The 12,632-nt window shown below is 28.7% G+C and overlaps 2 protein-coding genes and 1 long non-coding RNA gene across 6 annotated transcripts; 2 read left to right on the forward strand and 1 right to left on the reverse strand.

The window, feature by feature from the left end:
* The first annotated feature begins 81 nt into the window (after nucleotides 1–81).
* Pp4-19c (protein phosphatase 19C) lies at nucleotides 82–5,308 on the forward strand. 4 transcript variants are annotated; one of them, XM_076379250.1, is made up of 7 exons: nucleotides 109–220; nucleotides 2,073–2,165; nucleotides 3,150–3,320; nucleotides 3,397–3,549; nucleotides 3,942–4,193; nucleotides 4,297–4,535; nucleotides 4,692–5,308. In XM_076379250.1, the coding sequence occupies exons 3-7, from the start codon at nucleotides 3,171–3,173 to the stop codon at nucleotides 4,819–4,821; spliced, it is 924 nt and encodes a 307-aa protein (XP_076235365.1). In that variant the 5' UTR covers nucleotides 109–220; nucleotides 2,073–2,165; nucleotides 3,150–3,170; the 3' UTR covers nucleotides 4,822–5,308. The 4 variants fall into 4 exon arrangements, with proteins under 4 accessions (XP_076235367.1, XP_076235365.1, XP_076235366.1 ...); XM_076379252.1 differs by lacking the exon at nucleotides 2,073–2,165 and having other exon boundaries at nucleotides 82–220; XM_076379251.1 differs by lacking the exon at nucleotides 109–220 and having other exon boundaries at nucleotides 1,948–2,165; nucleotides 3,155–3,320.
* Nucleotides 5,309–6,327: 1,019 nt separating this feature from the next.
* Rcd5 (microspherule protein Rcd5) lies at nucleotides 6,328–8,956 on the forward strand. Its single transcript, XM_076379246.1, has 6 exons — nucleotides 6,328–6,624; nucleotides 7,012–7,384; nucleotides 7,473–7,673; nucleotides 7,828–8,247; nucleotides 8,371–8,586; nucleotides 8,672–8,956. The coding sequence occupies exons 1-6, from the start codon at nucleotides 6,509–6,511 to the stop codon at nucleotides 8,759–8,761; spliced, it is 1,416 nt and encodes a 471-aa protein (XP_076235361.1). The 5' UTR covers nucleotides 6,328–6,508; the 3' UTR covers nucleotides 8,762–8,956.
* A 112-nt stretch (nucleotides 8,957–9,068) lies between these two features.
* Nucleotides 9,069–10,414, reverse strand: LOC143179850 (uncharacterized). Its single transcript, XR_013002030.1, has 3 exons — nucleotides 10,249–10,414; nucleotides 9,749–9,876; nucleotides 9,069–9,378 (listed from the first exon to the last, which is right to left on the reverse strand). It is a non-coding gene; the product is annotated as an uncharacterized LOC143179850 (long non-coding RNA).
* Between the last annotated feature and the right edge of the window lie 2,218 nt (nucleotides 10,415–12,632).

The raw sequence follows: 12,632 nt of genomic DNA on the forward strand, positions 1-12,632 counted from the left end.
TGATATTATTTCTCGCGCACTCGCGCACCCGAGGTGAAAGAGGAGCCGAGAAGACAAACAAACGGTCGGACGGAGGGAGAGGAAGACGAGGATTCCGAGAAGGTGGTCCTTGGCTCCCGAGGATGTCCAGGCGAACCGCGGAGGAACGTGAAACACGATCTACGCGCGACTGACTTTACGAACACTGGCCCCCGTGCGAACAGAGGAAACGTTTCGAACGGTACGCACTGATGTTGGACCCGACTCGATACGCGGAAATCTTCGAGAAGTCGAGAGGAAGAGTAGAACCGAGGAAGGCTGGGAGGGGGGGAAAGAGAAGGACAGAGGGATCGAGCGAGAGGATCTGTTGAAAGACACGATCCTAATAGCGGGAGATACAAGTTTAGCGCCGCGTGCGAATGTTCTGTAAACTAAAGCCTGAGATCGTGGAGTGGACGTGCTTATTACGAAATTGGAATTGTAAGGCATCCAGCACGCGACGTCTTAAAGACGTTTATTTAATGTCCATTTTATGACTGAATGTCTTATGACATAATTTGGACGTTTTAAAAATATTCGTGAGCGTACGTCTTAAAGACTTCCGACATTTACGCTTATGAGACGCCTCAAAGACGCGTTACATGGACGTCTATTTTTTGCCTGAATGTCTTTTAGAAGTGACTTGGACGTCTTTAAGACGTCTTAAAGACATTGATTTGCTACTTCGGACGTTTTATAGACGTCTTTTGGACATTTTTAAAACTTCACTGGATGTTTTTAAGACGTTTTTAAGACATCTCTGTGCTACATGGGCATAGTGTGTTTGCTCACTCACGTTCAAATTTTATTTTACAAAAATATATACATGTTGGGTTACTTTGATAGAATTTACATTTTTAATGTTAGTAAACTGTACTCTATCTCCATAGCATAAAAACCATCCCCATATGAGGAAAATATAGTGAAGAAAGAACATGATTAATTATTTAGTGTTAAGACTGGATTTTTGCCCGTAGAGTGCTAAAGCATTATATTAATGAATGCACAAAATATTTGATTTGGATAAAAAAGTTTTATGCTCAAATTCTCTGGCAAAGTTTATATGTTTCAGATGTACGTCTTTATAGCTTGAATTCTCATGATAGAATATATTATTCTTTAGTTTTGCGTTGATAACGTTATTAATGCATGTTTTGTGTTTCTATATTTTTTACATATTTATAAGGAAATAAGTGAAAGATTACAATTATACCGAGTATGTTACATAATTAACTATCTATAAATATTATTGATTTTATATTACATGAAACATGTAGCAAGTCTAAATTTAAATTTCCCTCCGGAATAAACCTATGTTCATATAATTATAAGAGTGGGAACACAACAGTATATTTATTATAATGCTATATTTAGTTGAAAAATGGCGGAACAAATCATAGTTTGAGCTTTTATTTCGAGATTCTGATTAAAAGCACTGAGTTGTATACATATCATAAAATTTGCTTTTTAATTTTAAATTCAAATCAATATTATTTGATTCCAAGAATAATTAAATTATAAGTATATGTACAATGTGTCTTACTTCTACCATGGTGTAAGAATATTACTTAAAGGTAGATTTTAAACATCTGCCGGCTCGTGTAATTGAAATTATTTAAATAATATTTTAGTTAAATATTTTATTAAATAAAGTTTCAATAGGAAAACTTTTAAATATAGAGCTAAGCTTTATAATCCAAAGGTTTTTTTTATAGGTAAATCAAATTATTAATTTTTTTCAAAAGAATGAACAACACTTTTTAAGAACAACACAAACTATAGAAATGACTAGTTGTAATATTCACTAGACAAGGTTCTACAATTCCTCTAAATAAACTATGCATATTTAGATATGTCACTATATTATTCAATCTAGTGTAGAAACAAATTCAGTAAAATTTCTTTCCTCTGTTTACTTTAATCTATGGCAGACCACTCGAATTTTTATTCTCGGCTTCCTTGGATCGTAATGTCAGTTATATTGTGATGTTCGACGCTTATTAAAACGAGTTTTTTGATTGTCTATAATGAATCGTTAATGTTTTATTATATAGGAAATAAGTAGAGAGGATTTTAATTGCAAGCTTTTTACTTAAATGTGTTTTATTCATTGAACGGAGTAGTTTTCGACTTTTTTACTCGATCAGGTACGTTTATCTTTTTCCTTACATTATTTATTTGTATATTATATCGTTATATTGGATACGTCTTTTTTATCTAGTTCATTACGATATCAAAACTGTTTACATTCATATTTTTTGTTAGCAATTAATATAGCTTTTCAAAAAGTAATATCTTACAAATTTTAAGTTTCAATAAAATTTCTTTGCAATAGATATCGGAAATATTTTCGAAAGAAAGAAAATATTAACTATTTTGATTTGCAATTGTGTTAACAGTAATTATTTTACAATTCTTACATACTTTTTATATACGTTTATTTAATGTTTCCCGTTTGTGCTGTTAGATGTTATAATTTTGTAATCATTTTAAAAATTAATTTATAATTAAAGAGAAAATAACACAGGTATCATAACAGTTCTTTATAATTATTTATCTAATGTAAGAATTATAGGTGATGTATTCCAAAACTATTGGTTGATGGTCTAACCGTTTCACAAATGTAAAAGTAAATGGTATTTGATATTATTATATATGATTATAAAATAATTACTTTTAAATGGAACATGAGTTTAATTTCTTTTAAAAGTTGAATAGTTTTAATTTGAAATTTTCTTTGAGAACTTTCTGTTAATAGTATTTTATTTAATTTTTCAATAGATATTTACACGGTATATGCAATTTATATAGAATATATAAAGTAAAGCATGAAATATTGTTTATTTATTAAAATTATTTTTTACACTAATATTAAAGGAGTACAATAGATTGGTCAGAAAATTCAGGTTATGATCATCTGAACTCTATATGTATAACATTTATTTTAGATAAAGGATAAGAGTTACAATTATTTATTATAAGTAAAATTTATCATTATTACATAATCTATATTGTGTAGATTTATTACATTATTATGTGTATATGCATCTTAACATAATTAGTAAAAATTAAATATCTAAATGCATAGTTTGTTATCCAACAAAGAAAAACATAAAGAATATAATTTTCAGCACAGGTAATTACCCTATAAGATGGCTGATTGTAGTGATTTGGATCGGCAGATAGAACAACTAAAGAAATGTGAAATCATCAAAGAATCTGAAGTTAAAGCTCTTTGTGCAAAGGCCCGTGAAATTCTCATTGAAGAAAGTAATGTTCAAAGAGTGGATTCTCCAGTGACTGTATGTTTTCATTAATGAAAGAAATAAAAAATTATAATAATCATAAGGTACACGAGATATAATTTGTTTCTTTCAGGTATGTGGAGATATTCATGGACAGTTCTATGATTTGAAAGAATTATTTAAAGTTGGCGGTAATGTTCCTGAGACGAATTATCTGTTCATGGGTGATTTTGTTGACAGAGGATTCTATAGTGTTGAAACATTCCTTTTACTTTTGGCATTAAAAGTAATTAGTCATAACATTATTAATTTATGTAAACTCTAAGTCACAGGAATTTATTATATACAGGATGATTTTGGCAACTTGGCTAAACTAGAGCTCTGTTTCAAATGAAGTTAAAAAAACAGTAGAGGAAAGTTCTGCACTGTTTAATAAGTTTCAACATTCTGCTGTATGATTTTTCCAAAAGTGCATTAGAACACTTGCAAAGTGCTATTACACTTTTTTTTTGTTTAAATAAAACTCTATAATGTTTTCTAACTTTATTTGAAACAGAAATATAACCTGACCTAGTTATCAGAATCGCCCTATATATGTTTCAGTATAGATTACATATGTTATTTTTTAACTCCTAATTATTGTAATAATTAGATTTGTAAATATAATTGTAATTATAGGTCCGGTACCCTGACAGGATTACTTTAATAAGAGGAAATCACGAATCTCGACAAATTACACAAGTTTATGGCTTTTATGATGAATGCCTACGTAAATATGGCAGTATTACAGTTTGGCGATATTGTACCGAAATATTTGACTATTTATCTCTTTCTGCTATAATCGATGGAAAAATTTTCTGTGTTCATGGGGGACTGTCTCCTAGTATACAAACCCTTGATCAAATAAGAACTATAGATAGAAAACAAGAAGTACATAAGAAATATATTTTTTATATTAAAATAATGAAATTAATTTTTATGCATATTATTTTAACTGCAATTAAAAACTACAGCTAGGGACCATCATTTACAGGTTCCACATGATGGACCAATGTGTGATTTACTTTGGTCAGATCCTGAGGATACTCAGGGCTGGGGAGTTTCACCACGAGGAGCAGGTTATCTATTTGGAAGTGATGTTGTAGCACAGTTTAATTCTGCAAATGATATTAATATGATATGTAGAGCACATCAATTAGTTATGGAAGGTTACAAATGGCATTTTAATGAGACTGTTTTAACAGTTTGGTCAGCACCTAATTATTGCTACAGGTACATGAATTATTTAAAACTTAACAAACTACATAAATTTTTAGTAACTATATATATCAGTAGTAAAACGTGTCTTCCTATATTATGCGTAATTATATTAAAATCATGCTAAAATTTTGTATACATTAATATTTATAATAAAATACTTTTTAATAGGTGCGGAAATGTAGCTGCAATATTAGAATTAAATGAACTCCTTCAACGAGAATTCACAATATTCGAAGCAGCGCCACAAGAAAGTCGAGGAATACCCAGTAAAAAACCTCAGGCTGATTACTTTTTATAAACAAAATTTCCATTGATTTGACTGTATAAACCAAAACATCCGTAAATATTTTTTAAAAAGAAGGAAGTCATTTGAAATGATTGCATGGTACATATTTAGACACATAAAAACATGTTATGTAATGAAAAAGAAAGTAATTCAATTGCAAAAATATGATAGAAGAAATGACAAAGTTGATCAGTTTGTAATAAACGCTGTCAATAATGGAGTGCTAACGGTATTCAAAATACCAATTTGATATAATAAATATTATGAACATATGTGTTTCTCAATATTACATTTTTATTAATAATATAGCTGATTAATATTCAACAGTTTGTTACACATAATGTTGTTCTACTTAATGATAAATTTATAATAACGAAAATCCTCAGTTTCATTTAAGTTTAAAAAGTGCAGCAAAATTAGAAAGTTACAACAAATTATTATAATAGTAGTTATTGTTTTTGCTCATTTGACTTTTATAAAGATAATATAAACTATAGTTTTTTCGGAAAATTTCATGTAATTAATATGCTGACATTTGAAATATCATTATAATTGTTAAATTTACTGATTGTCTGTGTAAATAATAATTTAAATAGTCATCAATAAAAGTATCAGTCAATATCGTTATGTATAACGCAATGTATTTATAATAGTAGATGATTTTTGCATGAAAAAAATTGTACATAATTAAAGCTACATAATATCAATTCTTATTTACACGAAATAGCAGAAGGTAATATGAAAATAATAAAAACATACATGGACAAATACAAAAATACATCAACATTTTTATGATTTTTATACTGTAATATGTAGGTACATAAAAATTTTTAATGTATCCAGAACGTATATTTTAATTACTCTTTATTCTAAATTGGAAAATTGTCAAAAAATGTTATTTTCAAATACTTTAAAATATTTTTAAATACAGATTTTTACATAATCAAGTTATATAAGCGAAAAGTTGTTTTCCTTTACGTATCTCTTATGTGTGTCTTAAATAAAATATGTTTCTGGTTGTTAAATTTCATTTTCCATTTTACTTCTAATTAAACATAAGATATTCTTATAACAAAACAACTCATTTTGTTCATCCAGTACTTATAAAACTAGTTATATATCAACATTGGATCAATAGTTAATGGTTTCTAAGCGATAAATTTCAGAATTTGTACATAAATATTCGGTGTTATTTATTTTTACTGCGTTGATCGTGTGGATCTTACAAAGTGTTAAATCTTTTTCATTATACTTATACAGATACGTTGGAGATTGCAAATAAAATTGTCGTTTAATTAATCTTTTCATATTCTTTTAGTAAAATATCTATTTCCTTATATTTCAGACGGGTTCTGAATTCAATATTTCAAAATAACGTTCACGTGGAAGAATAACACTAAGAATTACGAACATAAAATAACTAGTGTATTACTATATTAAAAATAGTTTCATTTTTTGACATATGTTGGTAATACTACTATATTTACGAAAGTTGCTTTTACTGTTGAAAAATAAATAGCATCAATAGCATGTATGAATTGTGCTGTCATTTATTAAAATGATCATTAATTAATAAAGTGTGTGTTACAATTTGTATTTGTTAGTGTATTGTGGCTATTGCATTATTAATTGTATAATGACGCAATTTCTTCGTGCACGATCGTAATTTCTTGTTTACATAAAACTAACCTATAAAATTATGGATATTCCAACTCCTTCGAACGTAAATCATGGATTTCCTCACAATACTGATGGATTTTTAAATATACCTCTTGAATCTACAAATTTGGATCCATTATCCACAAAACGTAGAAGGTGTTTATTATTATTTGTTATCTTTTATGAATGAATTATATTTTCTTGCACTATCATTTCGCGTCAGACCTAATGCATTCTTCAAATCATAAAGTAATATAAATCAATTTATCACTACTTTCGTAAAAAATTTGAAAATATTAATAAGCAGACTGCGGATTATTATGCAAATATATATATTTCATGAATCACAGCTAAAGAAATGGAGCCTAAATAAAAATTTGTTTTGCCCTTCAAATACTGTAATTTGTATTCTACATTCTGTAACATTTTACACATTCAAAATTCCCATAAATGTATGAAGATCCCCAGTCTATTGATAAAATAATAAAGAAATGTAAATTCATAAGAATTATCAATTATATGTTATCATTGTTAAAATTGTAGCTCTTCACGCACAATAAAACGCAGAAAATTTGATGATGAGCTTGTTGAAACAACGTTTAACTTACAACCACCAGCCACAAGTACAAAATCTGCCTCGAGATCCAGAACCATTTCAATTTCTACTGTTCCAATGGAATCTGTTCCACAACAAAATGTTCCTAGCCCTATTCAAGTTTCAACAAATATTTCTCAATCGGACAGATGTAATCGACGAACAAGCAGACCTGGAGGATCAAATGCGCCTGGGAGAAAAAACAAAAAGAATAAAAATCATTCACATTCGGTGAATGCAACAAAGGATTTAGGAAGGTGGAAACCTACAGATGATCTAGCATTAATCACTGGTGTACAACAAACAAATGATTTGAGAATGGTATTTTCTCAATTTGGTTATAAATGTTTAAGAATTATATAAAAATTCAAGAAATATGAGATATATAGATTTCTTTGATATGAAATAGGTTCACAGAGGTACAAAATTTTCTTGTCGTTTCACATTGCAAGAAATACAGCAAAGATGGTACGCTTTGTTGTATGATAGTGCAGTTTCAAGAGTAGCAGTACAAGCTATGCGTAATTTACATCCTGAGCTAATTGCTAGTGTTCAAGCTAGGACATTATATAGTAAAGCAGAAGAGGATCTTCTTGGCACAATAAAATCGGTAATTAATATGAAATGGTTTAATTTAGTAAAGATGGTTTTACTTTCATAGTACACTAGTAATTATTTGTACAAAGTATTGTTATTTTGATATTTTTTAAAATATTTATTTTACTTAAATATTACATTAATTTATATCTTTTATTTCTGTCCAGACTTCTCAACCAACATTAGAAATCTTTCAAGAACTTCTTGAAGCAAATGCACATACATTTTATTCTGCTAGAACTGCAAAAGCTTTATTAGCTCATTGGCAGTTAATGAAACAGTATCATCTTCTTCCTGATCAAACTGCACAGAGTTTGCCACGGGGCGAACATGTTCTTAATTTTTCTGATGCAGAGGAAATGATCAATGATACAGAGCTGCTTGAACAAAAAGATGAGCTAGTGGATGCAGAACTTATTGCAGCTGATAGAAGGAGTAAAAGAGAAATAAAAATATTAGAAAATGAATTAAGTAGGTGGCAAGTTTTAGTCGACAGTGTAACAGGTGTAAATCCACCAGATTTTGACAATCAAACTTTAGCAATTCTTAGAGGAAGACTTGTTAGGTATTTAATGCGGTCACGTGAGGTAATTCTGTATTAAAATTGTAAAGTAATTTTCCTATTTGTAATTATCTTCAATTAATTTTCGTATGTTCTTTAAATATTCTTTATATAATTCTGATATTGAAATATTTACTTATATGTCTAGATTACCGTAGGCCGTTCGACGAAAGACCATAACGTGGACGTAGATTTAACATTAGAAGGACCAGCTTGGAAAGTTTCGCGAAGGCAAGGTACAATTCGATTAAGAAATAATGGAGACTTTTTTCTCTCATCAGAGGGGAAACGACCAATTTTTGTAGACAGTAGACCTATTCTTGCTGGAAATAAAATGAAACTTAACAACAATAGTGTAATTGAGGTAATAAGATTGAAATAACGAAGTAACTATTTATTACTAATACCAATAATAAAATTTGTAATCATAAAATACCGTTTTTTTTTAGATTGCGGGTCTCAGATTCATATTTTTAATTAATCAAGATCTTATTTCTGTTATACGTCAGGAAGCAGTGAAACTGAATTTGAAGCCATAAACATACTATTTCATTCCTTAATTAGTACTCAGCATTATAAGCAGAATACTATCCAATATTTATTGCATTATACAGAAGCTTTATATGAAATACAGTACAATTGTTCAAGTAAGAAAATAATAAATTTTGCTCAATTTTCTATATCACCGTTTTTTACTTCATTATTGATTACATAATTCAGTAAACTGTTTCAAATTTAAAAAGTTACAAATTTAATTATCCTTTAATACGAAAGTATTAGAAAGAAAAGTGATCTTAGAAAAAATATATTTTTATGATTAAGGGTTCAACTACCAGCCGGACAAAATTACATAGAATGTGTTTATTAAAATGTTTTGTTACAAACACTGTAGCCACGTAAATTTGCAAATGAGCAATTTATTTGTAATTAAAAGTCACGTAATAAAATACACAGTTATTGACAGAAACAATGCTATAAGTATTCCAATGCAGTTGCAACATTTTCAATGTTGTTCGTACTCAAATATCCTCACTTGGGAGTTTACCACCAACCGCCTCTTCCAATCCATGCTCTGCCTCCCCAACCCCAACCACCTCCACCTCTCCATCCACCCCAACCGCCTCTCCATCCGCCATAACGCCATGGCCTAGAATATCTTTAAACATCAAAGAATTTTTCAATAAAAAATTTTTAAATAAATGTTCTATTTAAGTGAAAAAAGCATTTCAAATGTGTTACTCTTTTAATTTCCGAAATATAGAAAATAATGATTACTAATTACATATAGCTACTCAATTCCTCTTTATTAGTAAATATTAATTTTAGCAATGTAATTTGAATATTAAAAAAGGTCCCTTTTTCTCCAGTCTAAACGAATTTTATCGGTAAAAGAATCGACATCTCTTACTAAATGATCGACTACTGGTTCAACTATTTTAGAGTCTCTATGCTTGGATACCTAATGTTGTAATTAAAGCATTGCAGTGATAAACTTTCGGAGTTTATGTTAATCAATTATATTTTACCCCCAATAGCTTGCATCTGCCTCTAAATCGTTATCATTGCTTAAGAAAGGCTTAGCATCCGCGCGCTCAGATTCCGAAGGCGATTCCTCCGAGGCGGCCACCAGAACCACCATCAAGAGTAGAAGTACCTGAATGCAAAATAATTTTATTAGTATAGAGAACTGAAAAAGAATAATACCATTAAAAAATATCATCTGTTCTCATATATTATAGTTTTTAAAATTGATTTTGAATTGAAATAAAAAAAAAAGATGAATTCGCACAGCAAAATTTCTGCACTATTTTAAATTGCGCTTCTGTATCACGTAATTTGCTTCACTTGAAACTGACTGAAGATGGAAAATTAGAAGATACTTATATTTACAGGAAGAATTTTATTATTTAGATAAAATGTTTCGTCAAAGATGAGTCATGTTGTCAGAGAAAAAAAGAGTCACAAATAAATTTAGCTACTATACCACTTTTGAATTTATACACACAGTTGATGCGTGTTTACTCACCAAATGCACTGGTCGCAGCATATTGAGAACTGAGATCTCATCGTTCAGGACGGGTTTATATATGTGTCGTGATGCACAAAGGCTTACGGGGAAGTCCTCATAAAGTTAAAACTTCTTCAAAACAAAGTAAAATGAAAGGCGAAACGGAGAAATAAAATTTGAAAATTCCGAATATATTGTTTAGTAATTTATGGGGAGTGGTCTATAAAGTGCCATAGACACATAGATTGATTTTTCTTTAAACAAATTTACAGAGATTATTATGATGATTACAGTTATTCTTTCGATTGAAACAGGATTAAGAAAAAGGATTGCATAGAATTATCATTCAGTGTTTTATCTTTTAAATAAATATTGTATTTACTATTAATGCAATTATATTCTTTGCATTAAATATTGTAATTCTGATATTGTGTAATATGTATATTATTATTGCTCTATTAGTTCTCTTATAATAATCATAGAAACGAAACGATATAAGATGTTAAAAATATTTGTCTTTATTAGAGTTTAATTATTTTCGGTTTGTATTGTTTTTATTTTTCAGTGTTGAACATATATGTGATGAAGATTGTTCTATCGTAAACATGTTTGACTGGAGCACATTTGACAGAATTAGAATGTCAAATCGGAATAGTCTAATAAGAGAATGCACGAATTTTTTGTGATACAGCATTTGTTCAATTACTTTTAAACAAAGGAAAGGTCAATATATTAAGTGAATCCATGGCAGATTTCAAGGTAGGCAGGTTACATTCCAGTTCTCTTGAACCAAGAGTCGTTTAGTTTTTTTAAGGGTAGAGATAAATATATATATATACTCTTTTTTTGACAACATAACCATTGTTAAAGAAAAGAAATAGACGAACTGATTTTGCATAAAATTTATGCGAAATTTCGAGTGTCTTTATTGCTTCCGAAAATTAAGCATTCATTCCATACAAAAATAAAAAACACATAGAAAATGGTTGAAACTGTAACTTTTAATTTAAACACATATCTAGTGATAACTAAAATCATTGCTATTTTAATGAAATAAAACATATATTATTATCATGGTTCTGCAAAAAAATTTTAACGATATTTTGCATATATTGAACAAGTTTTTCTTTAAGTAATAGGTCTTTAAAAATCAGATAAAGAAAAATTACAGAATGTTACATTTGACTATAATTGTGATAATATTCATTCTTTAAAGCAATATTTTTTTTTAACGTTAATTTCTTTTAAATCAAAGTAAATTATAATATTTTTATTGAATATTTTATTCAATCCGAGTGGGTTAACGTAAAGAAATCATCCTGTACATCGCAACAAAGGGAGCTATAAACGAAAAATCGACGAAGACTCCCAAGGTTGGTGAATTTTCCTCATTGCGTTTTATCGTGAAATACAGCAAGAGTTTGCACACGTGCATATACTTATATTTAACATAGTGAAGAAGATGTTAATAAAAAGTAATTTACACTAATTATTACATGTTATTAATATACGTATCGCTTGCACAATCAATTTTTAAAAACTGTGAGGTGAAAAGTTTATATCGTAGATCAGTATGAATTGTCAAGTGATTTGGTGTACAAGTGAATTTCTGTTGTAATTAATGCAAAAATTGTAAAAATAAAATGAAAATATTAAAGCTATAATGTGCTAAAATTTTGTAATCACTCTAAAAATTGTGATAAAAGTTTGGTATGCCAGATAAGCTTGAAGCCTGGATATAGTGTAAAGCTTATGTGCCCAGACCTCAAGTTTGCGTGGTAGTACCTATAAATATAAACGATAGACAGCGTATTATTTATTTATAAGTAAACAGAAAATTTAACGTAAAAAGAGTGAAAAATAGAAATGAGAAAGTTAAGCAAAAGTAGAGCAAAAAGAAAAATAAGGGTTAGAGTAACGAAAGGAAAGGTATCCTTAACTTTTACTGGAATCATTGTCTATGGGATCAATGCAGAGGTAAAAACTAAAAAATAAAAGATTGTTCACGGCTATTTAAAATGCAAATTTCCATTGAGTAAAAGAAAAACAAAAGTATTAGAACTTATAAAAAAGTATGAAATTAACACGAAACGTAGGAAGAAACATGGTTCAGGAAACAAATTAATTATCATAGAAATAGAAGATATAAAAATCTCGGGCGTAAATAGTGACGTCGGTTCTAAATTTGGAAAACAAGAAAAAACATGTCATTTCTATTCAAAAGTAGTAAATAGGTTATATAAGAAAAGCTATAAAATTAAGATTATTTTAAACGAATATTTAGATAATAATAGAAAGATCTTATGAATATTCTGAAAAAGAAAAAGAAATGAGAATTCGTATTTAATTTTTCAATAGTATCATATGAAGCAAAGGAATAAAATATTTAAAACGAGTTTTAT

This window comes from Calliopsis andreniformis, chromosome 5, assembly GCF_051401765.1.
Source record: "Calliopsis andreniformis isolate RMS-2024a chromosome 5, iyCalAndr_principal, whole genome shotgun sequence".
Taxonomy (NCBI): domain Eukaryota; kingdom Metazoa; phylum Arthropoda; class Insecta; order Hymenoptera; family Andrenidae; genus Calliopsis; species Calliopsis andreniformis.

Bases quoted from the DNA above. Each gene is read 5' to 3' on its own strand.
- Pp4-19c (XM_076379252.1), top strand. From the start codon at position 3,171: ATGGCTGATTGTAGTGATTTGGATCGGCAGATAGAACAACTAAAGAAA. The intron at 3,550-3,941 runs GTAATTAGTCAT...TTGTAATTATAG, and splicing joins TTTTACTTTTGGCATTAAAA to GTCCGGTACCCTGACAGGAT. The intron at 4,536-4,691 runs GTACATGAATTA...ACTTTTTAATAG, and splicing joins GCACCTAATTATTGCTACAG to GTGCGGAAATGTAGCTGCAA.
- Rcd5 (XM_076379246.1), top strand. From the start codon at position 6,509: ATGGATATTCCAACTCCTTCGAACGTAAATCATGGATTTCCTCACAAT. The intron at 7,385-7,472 runs GTATTTTCTCAA...GATATGAAATAG, and splicing joins AAACAAATGATTTGAGAATG to GTTCACAGAGGTACAAAATT. The intron at 7,674-7,827 runs GTAATTAATATG...ATTTCTGTCCAG, and splicing joins TTCTTGGCACAATAAAATCG to ACTTCTCAACCAACATTAGA.